The 19,529-nt window shown below is 40.9% G+C and overlaps 1 protein-coding gene across 6 annotated transcripts in view; it reads left to right on the plus strand.

The window, feature by feature from the left end:
* Positions 1–19,529, plus strand: part of aasdh (aminoadipate-semialdehyde dehydrogenase) — a 49,252-nt gene that overhangs the window by 15,126 nt on the left and 14,597 nt on the right. For all 6 annotated transcript variants that reach the window (XM_068034956.1, XM_068034947.1, XM_068034990.1 and 3 more), the window contains 4 exons: positions 1,017–1,123; positions 2,322–2,494; positions 9,993–10,212; positions 13,343–13,458. In XM_068034956.1, the coding sequence (XP_067891057.1) occupies positions 1,017–1,123; positions 2,322–2,494; positions 9,993–10,212; positions 13,343–13,458 (616 nt within the window). The remainder of the gene's footprint in view (positions 1–1,016; positions 1,124–2,321; positions 2,495–9,992; positions 10,213–13,342; positions 13,459–19,529) is intronic.

Here is a 19,529-nt window from a genome sequence, read left to right on the forward strand (position 1 = left end):
ATTTCCAGCAATGCAACATTCATTCAGTACTGCACTGAAGTCTCAGATTATGTGCTCAAATCCTATATTGTGGCTTGAACCCATGACTATCTGAATTAGAGGTGGGTGTGCTATCAACTGAGCTAAAATGACTCATAAGCTTAACGTAGAAAGAGAAATGGCCATTTAGCCATCCAATTCATTTTATCATCAAAGTTATGTTTGCTTTCTAAACTGGTAATTTTTTTGTACTTTTGTAACTCATTGTATTTTTGTTGAATCCAGAAATTGGTGTAATATCCTTGAATTGTCTAGCCAAATATTTGCTGACTGGCAGTGTTTAATATTGATTTGACAATAAGAGAGAGTTTATGATGTATGTTTGAATGTTATTTTGTTGGTTTGATGTAATGTTAGAACAACTGAATATTTTGATTATGGAATATTCTGTTGAGGATTTTGATAAAATTTTTTGGAAGAAGGAAAATTGCAGCTGGAGGCTAGCTCTAATCAGGTAGGTGTGAAACCATTAGTTTTACTTCACAATCAGGGACAATTTTTTCTGGCAAAACTACGAACCCAAATTTTCTGCTGAGTTAGAGCATTCCGTTTCCATCCTTTACTGGTTCCGGGGTCCTGAATGTGCCCTGGTGGTGAATTAAAATATTGAGATCGTATTGCTCAACTGTGTGGCGGTCAGTTTTATTTTTCTGTGTAATGAGATGTTGTGCCTCTTAGAAGATGGACTTCTTAATTATTTTAAGAACATACAAATGTTGATTGTAATTGTGTTATTCTCTAAGAAGTAAGTAATTCTGACCATGTTAATGCTTTGGTGCAGTACTTAATCTTTGTAAAGCTTCAGTAGTTACGTCACCATGTGACTACAGACATCAGTTGTACTTTGGAGTAAACAAAGTGTCAGCCCAGAATCTAGTTTTTTTTTTAACAAGGGTCAGTACTGTTAGTAAGTTCTGTAAATAGCTGATATCTTAACTGTGTTTTGAGAATTAATTGTTACATGATTTGCATTTTAGACATGAAGAGCATGTACCTTTGGGAGTCCCTCTTTTGGGAACCACTTTGGATGTTGTAGATAACTCTGGCCACAAAATCCAAGAAGGCAAGGGCCAAGTTTTCATAGGTAAGGATTTTTCCTTGTGTAGTTGCATTACAAAATAATTAATTTGTTTGTTCCTGACTTTTTCCTTGCTGGAGGCTGGAGTTTTAAAATAACATTTTGATGAGGATATTAGCTCAGTAATCGTTCTGTTTGATCATGTCTGAGATTTTTTAAGGTGAATGAGAAGTAAATTTTTTTTTAAAATCTTGCAGGAAACATCTATGAAAAGATTTTTAGCCTCAGGTTATTGACTCTATTAATATCCCTATTCAAGTTTATCAAATGCTAGCATTTTCCATAAGAAATCCCATATTTTCCACTGAGATCTGTCTTTCACTGCGTTGGTTTTAGAATTAGCACTGGAAGTTCATTCAATTCCAACTTTTGACAATGCTGGTTTTATATTTCTGAAGAAACAGCCACCAAACTATTATAGGTAATGGTTAGTGAGGTTAAGCCAGCTGCAGAAAGCGCAATTCTGTAGCCATTATATTTCAACATGTAATCGTAAATTTTAGCTATAGTCCTGAAAAGGTAAGTATCTCTTTTCAGAGCAGCAAGAAGGGTGCTCGGCAGCTTGAGATTTTGAAATGCAGCAAGTGCCACCTGTTGTGGGGCATGAACTAAATTTCAAATTTCCATAAGTGAGATCATGAACAGTGTAGTCAGTTCACATGGATACTTTTTCTATAGTTGTAGGAGTTTGGGTAACAAAATGAAGGAACCTGTGAGGGTCTCGCTTCAACTCTGGAACAAGGCTGCAGAATGTCATAAAATTGCATGGCTCTGTGCACCAGCAGACCTGTGCACGTTGTAAGGACATGCCCTCCTGCAGTGTGAATGTGCAGGGTTTTCTGGTTTTTGCTTAGGTTGGCAGTACCTTTGCAAACACCAAAGCTAGAACAAATGTCAGCAAATAGCACTCTCAGTTCTTGAATATAAGATCAACAGTATATCACAAAGCTCTTTGAATTGATGCTTTTGTGTTGGTGTTACTACAGGCAGAAGGCTTTCTTCTTTCTCACAAAGGATAGGGTGTTTCAATGCCTATAATCTCTAGTACACCCCTGGAGACCACAGGATACAGTTTCAGACCCACAATTTTGGTTCAGGTGGACAGTGGCAAAAATGGGTAGAGCAGATTCAACTCACCCATTCACTTGGCATCCATTTCAATTACAGTACACAGATATTTTCATTGTATTTTATTCTTTGACAGGTGGTGAAGAGCGTGTATGTTTTCTTGATGATGAAATAACTGTATGTCCTGGAACAATGAGAGCCACTGGGGATTGGGTAATCGTAAAAGATGGACATATGTATTATGTAGGTCGTCAAGACAACCAGATTAAGCGCCATGGGCAACGTGTGAATCTTGAAAGTGTACAGCAGGTAATTCTGTGGTTAATTCCACTTGTATCAAATGTGATACAGATAACTGCAATAATAATTCTGAAATTGTGAGTGTACAAATTAGGTACAAATTCTGTAGGAATATGAAAAAGCCATGAGACCCGAACAGGTCTGTCTGTTTTTCATTGAGCACAGCAGTGGGATTGAGTTGGGAGCAGGGTATGGAATTTTAAAATTAAAATCAATGGACCACAAGAGAAGTAGGAGGATTCTATCATACAGCTTTAGGGATGTGACAAAATGTGATAGCACCTATTAAATTTTTTCAAATTTTATCCTGGATCTGATTTTTCAATCAAAGGGCTGAATCTAGAGAGAGAGATTTTTTTTGTCTGATTGGAAAATCAGGCCATATCTTTCAATCACAAGCACCATCTTCGCTCATCACCGCATTCTCAAGGACAATTAGGGATGGGCAATAAATGCTGGTCTAGCCAGTGACACCCACATCCCATGAACGAAGAAAAATGTTTTTCCTTGACTGATTGCAAGACTGGTCATTCACAGAACATTTTAAATCCTGCCCTCCCTGTCTGGTACTCTATTGAACTCAATAGAAGATAGCAACCTTAAAATGCATTTTGAGAGTTGCAGTCCAATGGAGTGATCTGTGCAGTGACAGTAGAAGTCACTAATTGGTTGAGCTTCTTCATTCAGGGAAGAAAGGTGGGAAATACAATGAAACCCAAGCCCATACACCAGAAAGAGAGGCAGACCTATGTGAGGGGGAAACATCTTGGAGGTATATCTAACATATTGTTGCTGACATTAAGGGTGAGTTTAATGGGTCTTTTGCAGAATAATATAATTTAATAATGTATTGTTGGGATCAGATGAGGGAGGATCGAAGTGCTCCCCTTTTCCCTCCTCGTTTGACTGCAACAGGGTTTATTTCTTTGAGAGTGAATGTATTTGCCAATTCAGTGAGTGTTTCGCTATTTATGTGATCATAAAAAAAACAATTAAAATGATAAACTATGCTCCAGTTTTCACACACTCGAGGGTCACACGCACTGTTATGTAAGTGTTTCCATTTTTTTGTTCAATATTTTTTGAGGATTCATATTTAAATTGTGGAAATAGTTTCATTTTGGAAGGTTGAAGATTTCATAGATGCTGGACTTTTTTTCGTTGCAAGTTCAATGAAAGGACACTCAAGATGTTGTGTTTGAAAACAACCTTTACTGGATATCACATGCCTTAAGATAAATAAGCAACAGAAACCTTGCTGACTTGGGGAGATGTTTACAGAGAAGTGACATGTCAAGATTTATGATGGTCAGGAGTTGGTTTGGCTTCTGAGATATTGTTTTAGTTCAGTTGGGGTGTGGACAGTGTTGAAATGCAGTTGGTTTTGTAGCCTGCTGAAAAAGAAACCCCCAGCTCATCTTTCCTGCACCTCTTAAGAGACCCCGAGAAATCCAGTGCATCAGCTCCTCTTTCTCACCTCTTTGGAAAAAACCCTGCGAATTCCGAGTGTGATGACTGAAACCCCTGATGCCACATTTCTCCTGGAAAGCCTACCAGACTATTGCTCGACATCTCCAGAATGAACTGCTTCTGAAAGGATCCCAGTGACCCATCTCTGTATACCCGGACACCAGATCTAAAGGGACTACTGACATCCTTCCATATCTTGTCTTTTTTTCTTTAAGCATTAGCAAGTATTTGGCGAAGTATTCCTTTCTTTATCTTATTTTTTTGTAAGAGACCTCTGCAGAGAGAATTGCTTTATTTTTTCCCCCAGTGTGTGTGTGAGTATGTAAAAAGGGAACTTTCATATTTCCGTCTGTGAGTTAAAACTTTGCTTTGTGACTGGATAAGTCTTTATTTTCTTTATTTAGAGATACAGCACTGAAACAGGCCCTTCGGCCCACCGAGTCTGTGCCGACCAACAACCACCCATTTATACTAACCCTACAGTCATTCCATATTCCTTACCACCTACCTACACTAGGGGCAATTTATAATGGCCAATTTACCTATCACCTGCAAGTCTTTGGCTGTGGGAGGAAACCGGAGCATCCGGCGAAAACCCACACGGTCACAGGGAGAACTTGCAAACTCCGCACAGGCAGTACCCAGAATTGAACCCGGGTCCCTGGAGCTGTGAGGCTGTGGTGCTAACCACTGTGCCGCCCAAAGTCTTGTTTGATAATAAACTGGTAATTTTGTTGTTTGTTAAAGAAAGCTGGTTAGTGCATTTTATTTTGGGATACAGAGTAGAGTATATGATTGGTATTGTAACTGGGTAAACATTTAAAATATCTCTTGTGACCTGTGGAGAAGTGGAACTAGAAAAATCAGTGCATTTCTCCTGCCTCAGTTGTAACATATAATTGGGGACTCATCTGGAATAACCCAAAGCCGAAAACATGCAATTGTAAGTGGTCGTAACGGCACACACAATTAAGTTAGAGTGTGGAAGGATAGATTGGTCAGATTAGAGTCCGGAGAAATAAAAAGGGGTATACAGTCTGTGGAGTTTGGTGACTTGGTTGTCTTCTGGCTGAACTCAGTGGTTCTGAGGCTTCTGGCATGTAGATGTGGCCAGCAGATTCGGTGGTCCCCCTGGAAAACAGCGATGCGGATGAGGTCCTTCATCAGGTCTCTGTCTGCCGCAGTGATACTTAGGTGATTATGGCCAGCAGGCAGAGTTTGAAGCTTGCCAGGTGGACTGGGGAGAGAGAGAGAGGGACCCGCACTTGGTTTCTATTGATCAATGTCAGTTCCTTGTCTGCTGTAGAGAGAAAAAAAGCCAGCTTAAAATACACAGATGGTGGGCCTGTCACATGATGGATCAATGTGTATTTCCTCTTGCAACTTAATTAGTTCATGTCTAGAACATCCCTTCTCTCCATCAGGGTCCCATTGTTCAAGGGATTACCTTTGAGTGGTCTGTCTCCACCAGTTTAATGTCCAAAGATTGCCTTTAATATCTTGTTAATGGAGACTGGCCAGGTGAGGCACTCCAAAGTTTGAGGGAGAGAAGCGTGAGTATAAGACTAGTATTTTAAACTTAAATAAGGGCAATTATGAGGGCATGAAAGCCGAACTAGCAAAAGTGAAATGCCAAAGTAGGTTAAGGGATAGGTCAATAGAGATGCATTGGCAGACATTCAAGGGGATATTTCAGAATACATACTTTCCAATGAGAAAGAAAAATTCCAAAGGGAGGACCCATCATCCATGGTTAACTAAAAGAGTTAAAGATAGTATCAAACTTAAAGGAAAAGCATATAATTGCAAAGATGGGTGGCAGGTCAGAAGATTGGACAGAATATAAACAGCAAAGAATGATTAAAAGATTAATAAGGAGGGAAAAATTAGAGTATGAGAGAAAGCTGGCGAGAAATATAAAGACAGATAGTAAGAGTTTCTGTAGATATTAAAAAAAGAAAAGTTACCAAAGTGAGCATTGGTCCTATAGAAAGTGAGTTGGGGAATTAATAAGGGAAAATAAGGAGATGGCAGATGAATTGAACAGGTATTTTGCATGGAGGATTCAAGTAACATCCCAGAAATAGCTGTAAATCAGGAAATGGAAGGGAGGGAGGAACTCAAAAAATTACAATCATCAGGGAAGTGGTACTGAGCAAATTGTTGGAGCTGCGGGCAGACAAGTCCCCGGATCCTGATGGACTTCATCCTAGGGTGTTAAAAGAAGTGGCTAGTAAGATAGTTAATATGTTGGTTTTGATTTTCCAAAATTCCCTAGATTCGGGGAAGGTTCTATTAAGATTGGAAAATAGCCAATGTAACTCCTTTATTCAAAAAGGGAGGGAGACCGAAAGCCAGTGAGCTTAACATCTGTCTGAGGGAAAATGTTAGAAGCTGTTATTAAAGGCGTTATAGATGGGCACTTAGAAAAAAAATCAAGGTAGTCAGACAGAGTCAACATGGTTTTGTGAAAGGGAAATCATGTTTAACCAATTTATTGGAATTCTTTGAAGAAGTAACATGTGCTGTGGATAAAGGGGAACCGGTGGAGGTACTGTACTTAGATTTTCAGAAGGCATTTGATAAGGCGCCACATCAAAGGTTATTGTGGAAAATAAAAGCTCATGGTGTAGGGTAACATTTTGGCATGGATAGAAGATTGGCTAGCTAACAGGAAACAGAGAGTAGACATAAATGAGTCATTTTCTGGTTCGCAAGATGTAACAAGTGGTGTGCCACAGGGATCAGTGCTGGAGCCTCAACTTTTTACAGTTTATGTAAATGACTTGGATGAAGGGACTGAAGGTATGGTTGTTAAATTTGCTGATGACACAAAGTTGGGTAGGAAAGTAAGTTGTGAAGAGGACATAAAGAGGCTACAAAGGGATATAGATAGGTTAAGTGAGTGGACAAAGGTCTGGCAAATGGAGTTTAATGTGGGAAAATGTGAAATTGTCCATTTTGGCAGGAAGAATAAAAATAAGCATATTATCTAAATAGTGAGAGATTGCAGAGCTTTGAGATGTAGAGGGATCTGGGTGTCCTAGTGCAATCGCAAAAGGTACAGCAAGTAATTAAGAAAGCTAATAGAATGTTACCATTTATTGCGAGGGGAATTGAATACAAAAGTAGCAAGGTTATACTTCAGTTATACAGGGCCTTGGTGAGACCACATCTGGAGTACTGTGTACAGTATTAGTCTCCTTATTTAAGGAAGGATGTAAATGCATTGGAGGCAGTTCAGAGAAGGTTTACTCGACTAATGTCTGGAATGGGTGGGTTGTCTTATGAGGAAAGGTTGGACAAGCTTGGCTTGTATCCGCTGGAGTTTAGAAGAGTTGGTTGAAACCTAAGGTTCTGAGGGATGGGTGTGGAAATGTTGTTTCCTCTTGTGGGAGAATCTAGATCTGGGGGGGCGGTGGGGGTCACTGTTTAAAATAAGGGGTCGCTCATTAAGACAGAGATGAGAAATTTTTTCTCTGAGGGTCGTGAGTTTTTGGAACTTTCTTCCTCAAAAGGCGGTGGAAGCAGAGTCTTTGAATAATTTTAATGGAGCGGTAAATAGATTCTTGATGAGCAAGGGGGATGAAAAGTTATTGGGGGTAGGTGAGAATGTGGAGTTGAGGTTACAATCAGATCAGCCATGATCTTATTGAATGGCAGAACAGGCTTGAGGGGCTGGGTGTCCTGCTCCTGTTCCTAATTCGTATGTTCATATTTCTCAAGTCATTGTTCTGGAGGGGACTGGCAGACAATTCGACTTCCACTCAATGCAGTGGAATGCAAGGGATTTTAATACCAGTTTTGATGGCCAATTTAGCTGCTAGCAGTCGCCTTTTGTCTGCTCCTTTTCCCTTTTTTAAAATTTAATTCCAGTTTCCAGCCAATGGATTAAAACAAATCATCATTCGGCACAGCACGTATTCGCAACAATATTTAATTTGTTATAAATGTCTCTTATGGCAATACATTCAGCTGGGTCAGAAATTAAGATAAAGATGCCAATTTAAAAAAAAAATGAGCATTGTGTGTTTTATGTATGGTACACACTACCAGCCTACTATCTTTAGAAAAAAATAAGTGATTGTATTGGTTGATTTTATGTAGCTTTCTCATTCCTTATTTAAACCAATCAAAGCAGTATGATAGAAAATCTGCCACCCGGAATATGTGACCTGTACTAAATGCAAGGCTTTTCATTATATAAATAGAAAGGGTGCCAAGAGTTAGTTCTGAGGTGCTCTGCTTATGACATATTTCCACCCTGAAAATTTATCATTTATTGGTACTCTTTATCTCGTTTTTATGCTAATTTTTATCCATGTTACTTCCTATTCCATGGCTGCTTACTTTAGCCATTACTTATCAATTTCTTTTATTTATTCTCTCTTGGGATGTGGGCATTGCTGGAAAGGCCGACATTTATTGCCTTTTCCTAATTGCCCTTGAGAAGGTGGTGGTGAGCCGCCGCCTTGACCTGCTGCAGTACTTGTGGTGCAGGTACAACTAGAGTGTTGTTAGGGAGGCAGTTCCAGGTTTTTGACCCAGCGACAGTGAAGGAATGGAGATATATTGCCAAGTCAATATTGTGTGTAGCTTGCAGAGAAACTTGCGGGTTGTGATGTTCCCATGCCCCTGCTGCCCCTGTTCTTCTAGGTGGTAGAGGTTGCGTGTTTGGAAGGTGCTCTCGAAAGAGCCTTGGTGAGTTGCTGCAGTGCGCCAGTGTAGAGGGAGTGAAAGTTTAAGGTAATGGATGGGGTGCCAAACAATCAAGCAGGCTGCTTTGTTCTGGATGGTGTTGATCTTCTTGAGTGTTGTTGGAGCTGTACTCATCCAGGCAAGTGGGGTGTATTCCATCACGCTCCTGACTTGTGCCTTGTAGACAGTGGACCGGCTTTGGGGAAATCAGGAGGTGTGCTACTTGCCGCAGAATTCCCAACCTCTGACCTGCACCTGTAGCCATGTGGCTGGCCCAGTTAAGTTTCTTGTCAATGGTCACCCCCAGGATGTTGATGATGGGGAATTCAGCAATGGTAGGGTAATGCTGTTGAATGCCAACAGGAGATGGTTAGATTCTTTCTTGTTGGAGATGGCCATCGCCTTGCACTTGTGCAGCACGTATGTTACTTGCCACTTATCAGCCTAAGCCTGAATGTTGTCCAGGTCTTACTGCATGTGGACATGAGGAAAATATAAACTTTGTCAGAAGCTTTCTGAAAATCCAAATATATATTACTTGGGGTGCAAGAGGTTGTGGAAGAGGCTGGTAAGTGCTGTGCGCAAAAATTGGATGATGAATTGTCTCATTGGGAATGAAAGGGAGAAGGCTGCTAAATGCTCTTTGTTGGGGAGAAAGGTTATAAATGTTGACAGTATGGTGGAGGAGGAATAGTAGAGGTTATGGAGGCTGGTCAGCTGGTCGCTGGTCTCAGCAAGGAAAGGGGAGTTATATAATTGCTCTCAATAGACAGGGGACCCAATAGAATGTAATGCTTCCAGCAACTGAGCACATGCATCACTGGATAAGGAGCAGATTCACACTTAACAGCTCCGAAGGAGTGCAATTATCTGAGGCATCTGGGAGTATGTGTGCTAGATGATGGGAGATGGCCAGGAGTATACTTTGCAGGATCAAGAGAGCAAGAACCAAGGAGATGCATTGTGAGCCCTAACATTTATTAACAGACTGGACAGAATATTTTCTGCTGATGTCTAGGATGTCTTCTTCAATGGTCTGCTATTGTAATCATCTGGTCTCTGTCCTGGTGTAATCAAGTTTCTGTTATTAGGATAAAAGATAATAAAAAATAATGTCTCCGTAAAACAGTAATGATTTGATTTGTTTTAAAGGAGAAATACATGGAATTATGGGAGTCAGAATTGCTAATACGTAACATAATGAAAAAGAATAATGCTATGATCACATCATCATTTTATCCCCCTTTAATTAACTCATTGCTTTTGTTGTGATTTGGCAATAGTGACAAGATGCGTTGAATTTTCTTAATGCTGAAAAATGAATTATGAATATTTCTAGGTGGCTGAAGGTTTGAAGGAAGTGGAAGCCTGTGCAGTGACCAAATATGATCAAGATAAGCTAGTTCTGTTTGTAGTGCCCAGAGGCATTTCTGAACTGCATAAAGGAAGTACCGCTAATTTCCGCAGAGATATCCTCCTTGACCTTGGAAAACACCTCGCTTCCTATGCTATTCCAGATGATGTTGTCCTGATCAATTCAGTACCGTTTACAGCTCATGGTAAATAAACCCTAAATTTCAATTAAACATTCTAAATCATATGTTGTACTTCTGTATTTGCTTACTTAAATATGACAGACATTTTAGGTTGCATTGATATTATAGTCTATCATAATTCTGACTGAGAAAATTGAGCCCAGCTCTTTGGAACATGCAGAACAGGTCTGGAAAATGCAGAGTGTTTCAAGAATAACACACACAAGTTTATACCAGCAAATGAGATTAATCGGTCCATCGTAACTGTGCTTGAACCTTCTAAAATTAATTCTTCTGCCCTGCTCTCCTCTCCCTTTAGCTATGGAGCTTTCTTAGCTTCAAATATTTATCCAGTTTTCCCTCACACGAAGCAACCACAACCTGTCTTTCTATAATGGGTTTGCCCTAAAGTATGCACTATACTCTCATTCAGGCATTGTACTTATTTACCATTGTCTTGTTCATATTTATTATAGACTCTTTGCTTTTGTCTTCTATGCTTCGTCTGTAAAATCCAAAATGCTATGGGGCTGGGGCTGTTACATGACTTTATCTATCTGCGCTTGCAGTTTCCTTTTCAAGTAATTATGTCACAGAACCACAGAATTGCTACAGCACCGAAAGAGGCAATTTGCCCATCATGCCTGCACCGGCTCTCCGAATAAGCAATTCGTCTAGTGCCATTCCCTCGCCTTCTCCCCGTAACCCTGCACATTCTTTTCAGATAACAGTATAACTCCTTTTTGAATGCCTTTATTGAACCTGCCTGCACCACATTCTCAGGCATTGCCTTCCAGACCTTAACCACTCGCTGCGTGAGAGTTTTTCTTCATGTCGCTTTTGCTTCTTTTGCCTGTTATTTAAGATTGGTGCCCTCCTGTTCTTGATCCTTTCACAAGTGGGAACAGTTTCTCCCTACTACTCTGTACAGAGCCCTAATGATTTTGAATACCTCTCAAATCACCTCTCAGCCTTCTCTAGGGAAAACAGTCCCAACTTCTCCATTCTATCTTCATAACTGAAGTTCCTCATCCCTGGGACCATTCTCGTGAATCTTTTCTGCACTCTCTCCTGTGCTTTCACATCTTTCCTATGTATTTGAACTCCTAGGTTTCTCTGTTCATTCGTGTCTTTCCATTGCATTATATTCCCATTCCAAGAGCTGGATTTTATAAGCTCACCACCGATCTCGGCAGTGAGCTTCAAAAATGGGCAAAGAACCACTGCGATTCCAAGCGCAGTGGCTCATTTAAATCGCCGGGGCTGGCCACCCTTCTCCCACCCCTGGTCACGTGAAGGGGCAGGCTGTGCACAGGTGCTGACACCATTTATAAAGGGTGGTCAGCCCTACTGGGAAATTTAAATATTTAAAGATAAATTTACTGAAATAAAATAAATGCATTTCTTTTGCCCCTCTGCCACCCCCAATATCAATTAAATTAATTATTTGCCCTCCCCCCCCCCCCCCCCCAAACACTTACCTTTACCATTTGACCTCTCCCCCCAAAATCAACTGCACAAACTTTAAACTATAACCCTTCCCACCATCCTCTACTCCCATGATGTTAATTTGGCCCCCACCCCCGCACTGACAAATTTACCTTCTCCCCACTCCCCACCAGTGTTGCACCTTGTTTCCCCAGACAGGGATCCAAATTTGCAAGAGTGCCAGCTGCTGGGCCGAAGATTGCAGTAGGACATCCCGAAGCAAGGTAAGTTTATTTAAATTAATTAATTTATTTGCATATTCAAATTATGGTCCCGTTTCCCAGCAACGGGGAGGCCCCCACGGTGCCTCATTGCCACTGGGAGGATCGGGCCGGGCCCTGCCGACGTCAAGGTCTGTAGTGGGCCTCATCTGGGGCCATCTTCAGGTCCCCCCCCCCCCGCCACCGATCCTAACGTTGAGGGCTCCTTAAAAATCCAGCCCCAAGGCGCCTTGTTAAAAGGAAATTTATAAATGTTTACAGGGGGAAAAAAAATTCTGTCTTCCTTGCAATAAAATTTCTTGTCTCTTTTTGTATCTATTGCATCTTGCCTACTTCATGATAGTCAAACCATTGACCCCTTTTCTTCCCTGTGTTTAAGTCTGTTTCCTTCTTGAATATTTTGTACTTTTGCAAAAACTTGAAAAAGGTTGCTTTGCAATTTCAATTTTGTCTCAACTTGCATTCCTGCAGCAAAAAAAGTTGGCTGCATCCTTGACACATGATATTTCCTACCTCGGCTCAGACTAATGGGAGCACTTTTGATAAGTGTTGCTTTAAATATTGTGAAATTTCAGGTGATAGGATTATGTATGTACCATTAGGAATAAGGTGACAGATTACCATTTACAGCATGTTGATGGTGTCAGTTGAGCTTCCACAAGCACCAAGCTCAATTTAAGGAACTCCGATCCATCTGTATTCTTCTGCTGGGCATTAATTTGCTCCCCTTCTGAGTCACCTATGTTCCATCTCCAGGTTTAATTTTCTTTCTTTCGTAAGTCACATGACCTCCCAACACACAACCTTGCTATCCATACACCTCAGACCTCAATTTGGCACCCACCCATGCCTAATCCTTGGTGTTGGCCTCCATTTTGATAGCTTGGTCACCTAGTCCAACCAGCCAGTCAGCTCAATTTCCTGCTCTGTCTGTAAGAAATGCCACAGAAAAGCCTCAAGTATTATTAACTTTTGTGCCAGTAAAAATTTCTCATTGAAGCCTTTCTAAAATCCAATCTTTTTATCTGGAACCTGATTTAGCATATGCCCTCTCCAAATTTTCTACGCTCCGCTCAATCGGAAACTAATGTAATTCTGTTTGAATGCTTCAGTGAATTCAGTATTTAATGTACTATTGTATCATTTTCTTCCAAGTTAATTAAGGCAAGCATGCGATTATTCCTTTTGCTGAATTTAGTTTGTGGCTTTCTTTTATGATTGTGTCACCTGGTTTTCTATCTTGGTTTTGCATAAAAATGTGATAACAGTGCATCTATTTTATTTATTCCACTTATCCTTAATTTGTCCAAATGAGATTATTTCAAAGTAATGCACAACTATCACACTACAATAGCATTTTTCTTTAGAACTTCTTTATGTGGACCATTATGTTGATACTGATTTGATTTTTAAAAAAGTACATTTGTATTACCTGTTATAACTAGGCAAAATAGATCGAACTGCTTTGATTCAAACATACCAAGAACAGACAAAGACAAAGAATTCAAACAGCATGCTAGGGAAAAAAGAACTTTGGGAAGGCATTCATCAGCTTTGGAAGGTAAGCTTTTATGGTTTTATCATTGGCTAGATTATTTCTTTATATATAAATTAATGATGAAAAGCTGTACTGTACCAGAGCAAGAGGGTAGACAGTCATCAGATTCTTTAATCATCTGTTATCATAGGAGCAGGAATAGGCCATTCAGCCTCTTGAGCCTGTTCTGCCATACAGTGAAATTATGGCTCATTTCTATCGTAACTTCATCAAGCTGCCTTGGCTCCATATCTCTTCATGGCCTTAGCCAGCAAACGTCTATGTGCACCATATATTAATGTCATATATTAAAGAGCAGTCTACACTGTATCAGACTCTTTCTCTTAAACAATATACCAGCGAATTAAGGATAACAGAGGATTAAAGAATTTGATGACTGCCTGTCCTAATTTCTCTGGTACAATGCAGTAACATCTAGTGTTCTCCATATGCAACTACACAACAGCATTGCTATGTTGAAAAGTATTTGACACACTGGGTTGAATTTTACCACTCCCCTGACGTCGGGGGTCGTGCCGGGGGTGTCCTGGAAAATATTTCCGGCAGAGGCCCACCACGCACCTTGATGCCGGGAAGGCCCCACCCTATTTTACCGGCGGTGGTGAAGCCTCGGGGTGGCCCCGCCCGGCCGGAACATAAATATTTAAATAAATTATAACAAATGCATACACAATGATCTTGTTACAACAGCCGTCCCACATCGATGTTCCGGCCGATGGCTGGAGCTCCCACACTCCCATACAGGAGATCCGAAGTGTAACACTGGTGGGGAGGGGGGAGGAGTGAAGTATTCAGGGCGGGAGTGAAGACGGGGAAAACCCATCGTATTGGTTGCGGGGATGTTGGGAAGGGGTTGAGGGTCAAAGGATATAAAGTTCGGAAACAAAAACAAGAAATGCTGGATTCACCCAGCAGGTCTGGCAGCATCTGTAGAAAGAGAAGCAGAGTTAACGTTTCGGGTCAGTGACCCTTCTTCGGAACCGAAGAAGGGTCACTGACCCGAAACGTTAACTCTGCTTCTCTTTCTACAGATGCTGCCAGACCTGCTGGGTGAATCCAGCATTTCTTGTTTTTGTTTCAGATTTCCAGCATCCGCAGTATTTTGCTTTTATTATATAAAGTTCGGAATCTGACTAAATATTCTTTTTGGAGGGAGAGGGCAATTTATATATAGATTACTCATTGTAGCGGGGGGAGGGGATTCAAAGTTGCATTAACATTTTAATTTTATTTCCCAGAGACCGGGACCTTTAAAAATTTAAATGTAACCAAAGGGTTTGAAGCCCTTTAAAACTGGGGCCTGTGCGGTGGTGCCGGACACCGTTGCTGGTGACGGAGCAGCCGCCCCCTCTACATCATCAGCAGCGAACTTTAAAAATTCAGCCCATTAAAATTAAATGTAAAACCAAAATAAAGTCAGCAATTATTAGTGAAAATATTCAAGTGATATGCAAATAGAAATGCGGCCATTAAGTATAATGCAAGTATATTGATAACAGTTCATTGATCGTCCAGAGAATATTACAAAATCACCTGAAAAGCAATTCAATGTTTTACTTAGATATGTCTTCAGAAAGTATAGAAAATGTGTCTCAGTTGGGATTGAGGAGATTTGAATAAGCAATTGAAAACTGTTCCATAGTAGAAAACTTATTTTTATTTGGTTCAGGAATTATGATATAATGTATCTTTAGAATTAAGATACGAGAATTAGAATTACAAACTTGGTCACAAGTTTGCTAAACAAAAGAACCATTTTGTTCAAACAGAAACACACGTAGACATAACCACAAACCTGTAGCCAGACTAAGAATGTCCCACACATCTATTGTATATACTAATTGATCATTCGAATTATTAGAAGGTTTCTCTAGTTCCGCCTCTTGAAGTTCATGTATGTTATGAAAAATATACTGAATTGATCTTTATTGGAAACATTTAACAATAGTATTCAGTATCATAGAAACATAGAAAATAGGAGCAGGAGTAGGCCATTCGGCCCTTCGAGCCTGCTCCGCCATTTATTATAATCATCACTGATCATCCAACTTAGTAAGCTGTTCACACTTCCCCCCATATCCTTTGATCCCTTTCGCCCCAAGAGCTATATCTAACTCCTTGAAAACATACAATGTTTTGGCCTCAACTGCTTTCTGTGGTAGCAAATTCCACAGGCTCACCACTGTCTGGGTGAAGTAATTTCTCCTCATCTCAGTCCTGAAAGATTTACCCCGTATTCTTAGACTATGACCCCTGGTTCTGGACTCCCCCACCATCAGGAACATCCTTCCTGCATCTACCCTGTCAAGTCCTCTTAGAATTTTACAGGTTTCTATGAGATCCCCCCTCACTCTTCTGAACTCCAGCGAATATAATCCTAACCGACTCAATCTCTCCTCATACGTCAGTCCAGCCATACCAGGAATCAGTCTGGTAAACCTTCGCTGCACTCCCTCTATAGCAAGAACATCCTTCCTCAGATAAGGAGACCAAAACTGCACACAATATTCCAGGTATGGCCTCACCAAGGCTCTGTATAATTGCAGCAAGACATCCCTGCTCCTGTACTCTAATCCTCTCACTATGAAGGCCAACATACCATTAGCCTTTTTTTACCACCTGTTGAACCTGCATGCTTACCTTCAGTGACTGGTGTATGAGAACACCCAGGTCTCCATGCATATTCCCCTCTCTGTTTATAGCCGTTCAGATAATAATCTTCCTTCCTGTTTTTGCTACCAAAGTGGATAACCTCACATTTATCCACATTATACTGCATCTGCCATGCATTAACCCACTCACTCAACTTGTCCAAATCACCCTGAAGCCTCTCTTCATCCTCCTCACAACTCACCCTCCCACCCAGTTTTGTGTCATCTGCAAATTTGGAGATATTACATTTAGTTCCCTCATCTAAATCATTAATATATATTGTGAATAGCTGGGGTCCTAGCACCGATCCCTGTGGTATCCCAGTAGTCACTGCCTGCCATTCAGAAAAAGACCTGTTTATTCCTACACTTTGTTTCCTGTCTGCCAACCAATTTTCTATCCATCGCAATACAATACCCCCAATCCCATGCGCTTTTAATTTTACACGCTAATCTCTTATGTGGGACTTTGTCGAAAGCCTTCTGAAAGTCCAAATAAACCACATCCACTGGCTCCCCGTCATCAACTCCACTAGTTACATCCTCAAAGAATTCTAGTAGATTTGTCCAGCATGATTCCCTTTCGTAAATCCATGCTGTTTCTGTCCGATTCTACCACTGTTCTCTAAGTGCTCTGCTATTAAACCTTCGATAATGGACTGTAGAATTTTCCCCACTACCGACGTCAGGCTGACTGGTCTATAATTTTCTGTTTTTTCTCTACCTCCCTTTTTAAATAGTGGGGTTACAGTAGCTGCCCTCCAATCTATAGGAACTGTTCCAGAGTCTATAGAATCTTAGAAGATGACCACCAATGCATCCACTATTTCTAGGGCCACTTCCTCAAGTACTCTGGAATGCAGACCATCAGGCCCTGGGGATTTATCGGCCTTCAATCCCATCAATTTCCCCAACACCATTTCTCTACCAATACTGATTTCGTTCAGTTCCTCCCTCTCACTAAACCCTGTGTTCCCCAACATTTCTGGTATGATATTTGTGTCCTCCTTTGTGAAGACAGAACCAAAGTATGCATTTAGTTGGTCAGCCATTTATTTGTTCCCCATAATAAATTCCCCTGTTTCTGACTGTAAGGGACCTACATTTGTCCACACCAATCTTTTTCTCTTCACATACCTATAGAAACCTTTATACTTTTATCACTTTTTTTTTTACCACTATCCATGTTTATCTATGTTTATAAAGAGCCAGCATAGACATGATGAGCTAATTAGCCTTTGTCACCACTCTAAACTTCTGTGGTTCGATATTTATCTTGTGATCGATAGATATTACAAATCCATTCATGTTTAGAGTCACAGAGCCATTTGGCCAAGCGAGTTCATGCTGGCTCTCTACAGAGCAATCCAGTCAGTCTTACTCTCCCGCTCAATCCCCATAGCCCTGCAAGTTTATTTCTTTCAAGTGCTCATCCAATTTCCTTTTGAAATCACTTCCGTTTCCACCACCCTCGTGGCAGCGTGTTCCTGGTCATTATCACTCGCTGCGTAAAAATGCTCTTCCTCACACTCCTGCTGCATCTCTTGCCCAAAACCTTCAATCTGTGTCCCCTAGTCCTTGTACCGTCAGTTAATGGGAACAGTTTTTCCTTGTCTAACTTATCTAAGCTTGTCATACCCTTTTGTACCTCTATCATATTCAATCTCCTGTGCTTCAAGGAGAACAACCCTAGCTTTTCCAACCTAACCTTGTAACTAAAATTCCCCATCCCTGGAACCATTATCGTAAATCTCCTATGCACCTCTGAAGGACCCTCACATCTTTCCTAAAGCGTGATGACCGGAACTCTAGTTGTGGCCTAACCAGAGCTTTTATAAAGGTTCAGCATAACTTGCCTGCTTTTGTACTCTATACCTCGATTTATGAAGCCCAAGATCCCCTTTGCTTTGCTAACCACTCTCTCGATTGGTCCTGCCACCTTCAAAGATCAATGCGCATGCACCCCAGGTCCTTCTGTTCCTCCACACTCTTTAGAACTGTGCCATTAAGTCTGTATTGCCTCTCCCTATCCCTTCTGCCAAAATGCATCACCTCACACTCATCAGTATTAAATTCCAGCTGCCACTTGTCTGCCCATTCTGCTACCTTATCTATGTTATGTTGCAGGTGGTTCGTATCTTCCTCACTCTTTGCAACTCCTCATCGCAGGCAAATTTAAAATTCTAGTCTGTATTCCAAGATCCAAGTCATTTATATATAGCAATAAAAGCAGTGGTCCCAGGACTGACCCTTGAGGAATACCACTATCCATCATTCTCCCGTCTGAAAAACAGCCATTTGACTCTCTCTTTTCTGTCCTTCTGCCAATTTTTTTATCCTGTTGGTCACTGGCCCTCCTATTCCATGAGCCTCAATTTTGTGAACCATCCTTTTATGTGGTACTTTATCAAATGCTTTCTTAAAACCCATGTAGACAACATCCACTGCATTCCCTTGGAGTCATAGAGTAATTTCATCAACCTTCTCTGTTACTTCATCAAAAAGCTCAATTAGATTAGTCAAGCATGATCTCCCTTTTACAAATCTGTGCTGGCTATCTTTATTGTTTCTAAAGCCTTAACCAGCACTGATGCTAAACTAACTGACCTGTAGTTTCTAGGACTGTCCTTACACCTTTTCTTGAATAAGGGTGTCACATTTGTCATTCTCCAGTTCTCTGGCACCTCCCTCTTATCTAGGGAAGATTATGGCAAGCCCTTCCGCTAACTGCACCCCCACTTCCTTTAGCAACCTGGGATGTCAGCCATCCAGACCAGGTGACTTATTTACCCTAAGCATAGCCAGTCTTTCTAGTAGCTGCTCAATCTCAATTTGTACCCTATCCATTGCCTCCACTCTCTCCGCTTCTACCGTTCTTTTGTTAGATTCCTCTTCCTTATTAAACACCAATACAAAGTACTCATTTAGTATTCTAACCTTTCCCTGTGCCTCTAAGCAGATATTACCCTCTTTGTCCCTAATAGGCCCCACTCCACTTCTTACTACCCGCTTACTATTTGCATGCCGGTAGAAGACTTTTGGGTTCCCTTTTATGTTGACTGCCATTCTATCCTCATATCCTCTCTTTGCCAGTCTTATTTTCCTCTTCACCTCCCCTCTCAACTTATTGTATACAGCCTGGTTGTCACTTGAAGAATTCACCTGACATGCATCATACACCCTCTTTTTTTTTTGTTTCATCATAATCTCTATCTCCCTCGTCATCCAGGGAGCCCTGTTTCTGATTCCCCTCCCTTTCGCCCTTGTTGGAATATACCTAGCCTGTACCTGAAGCATCTCTTCCTTAAAGACAACCCATTGTTCCGTTACAGTTTTGTTGGTCAGTCTTTGGTTCCATCTTATCCTGACTAGTTCCTTTCTCGTTGCATTGAAATTAGCCCTCTTCCAATCAAGCCATTCTAC

Source organism: Heterodontus francisci, chromosome 1 (assembly GCF_036365525.1).
Source record: "Heterodontus francisci isolate sHetFra1 chromosome 1, sHetFra1.hap1, whole genome shotgun sequence".
Lineage (NCBI taxonomy): Eukaryota > Metazoa > Chordata > Chondrichthyes > Heterodontiformes > Heterodontidae > Heterodontus > Heterodontus francisci.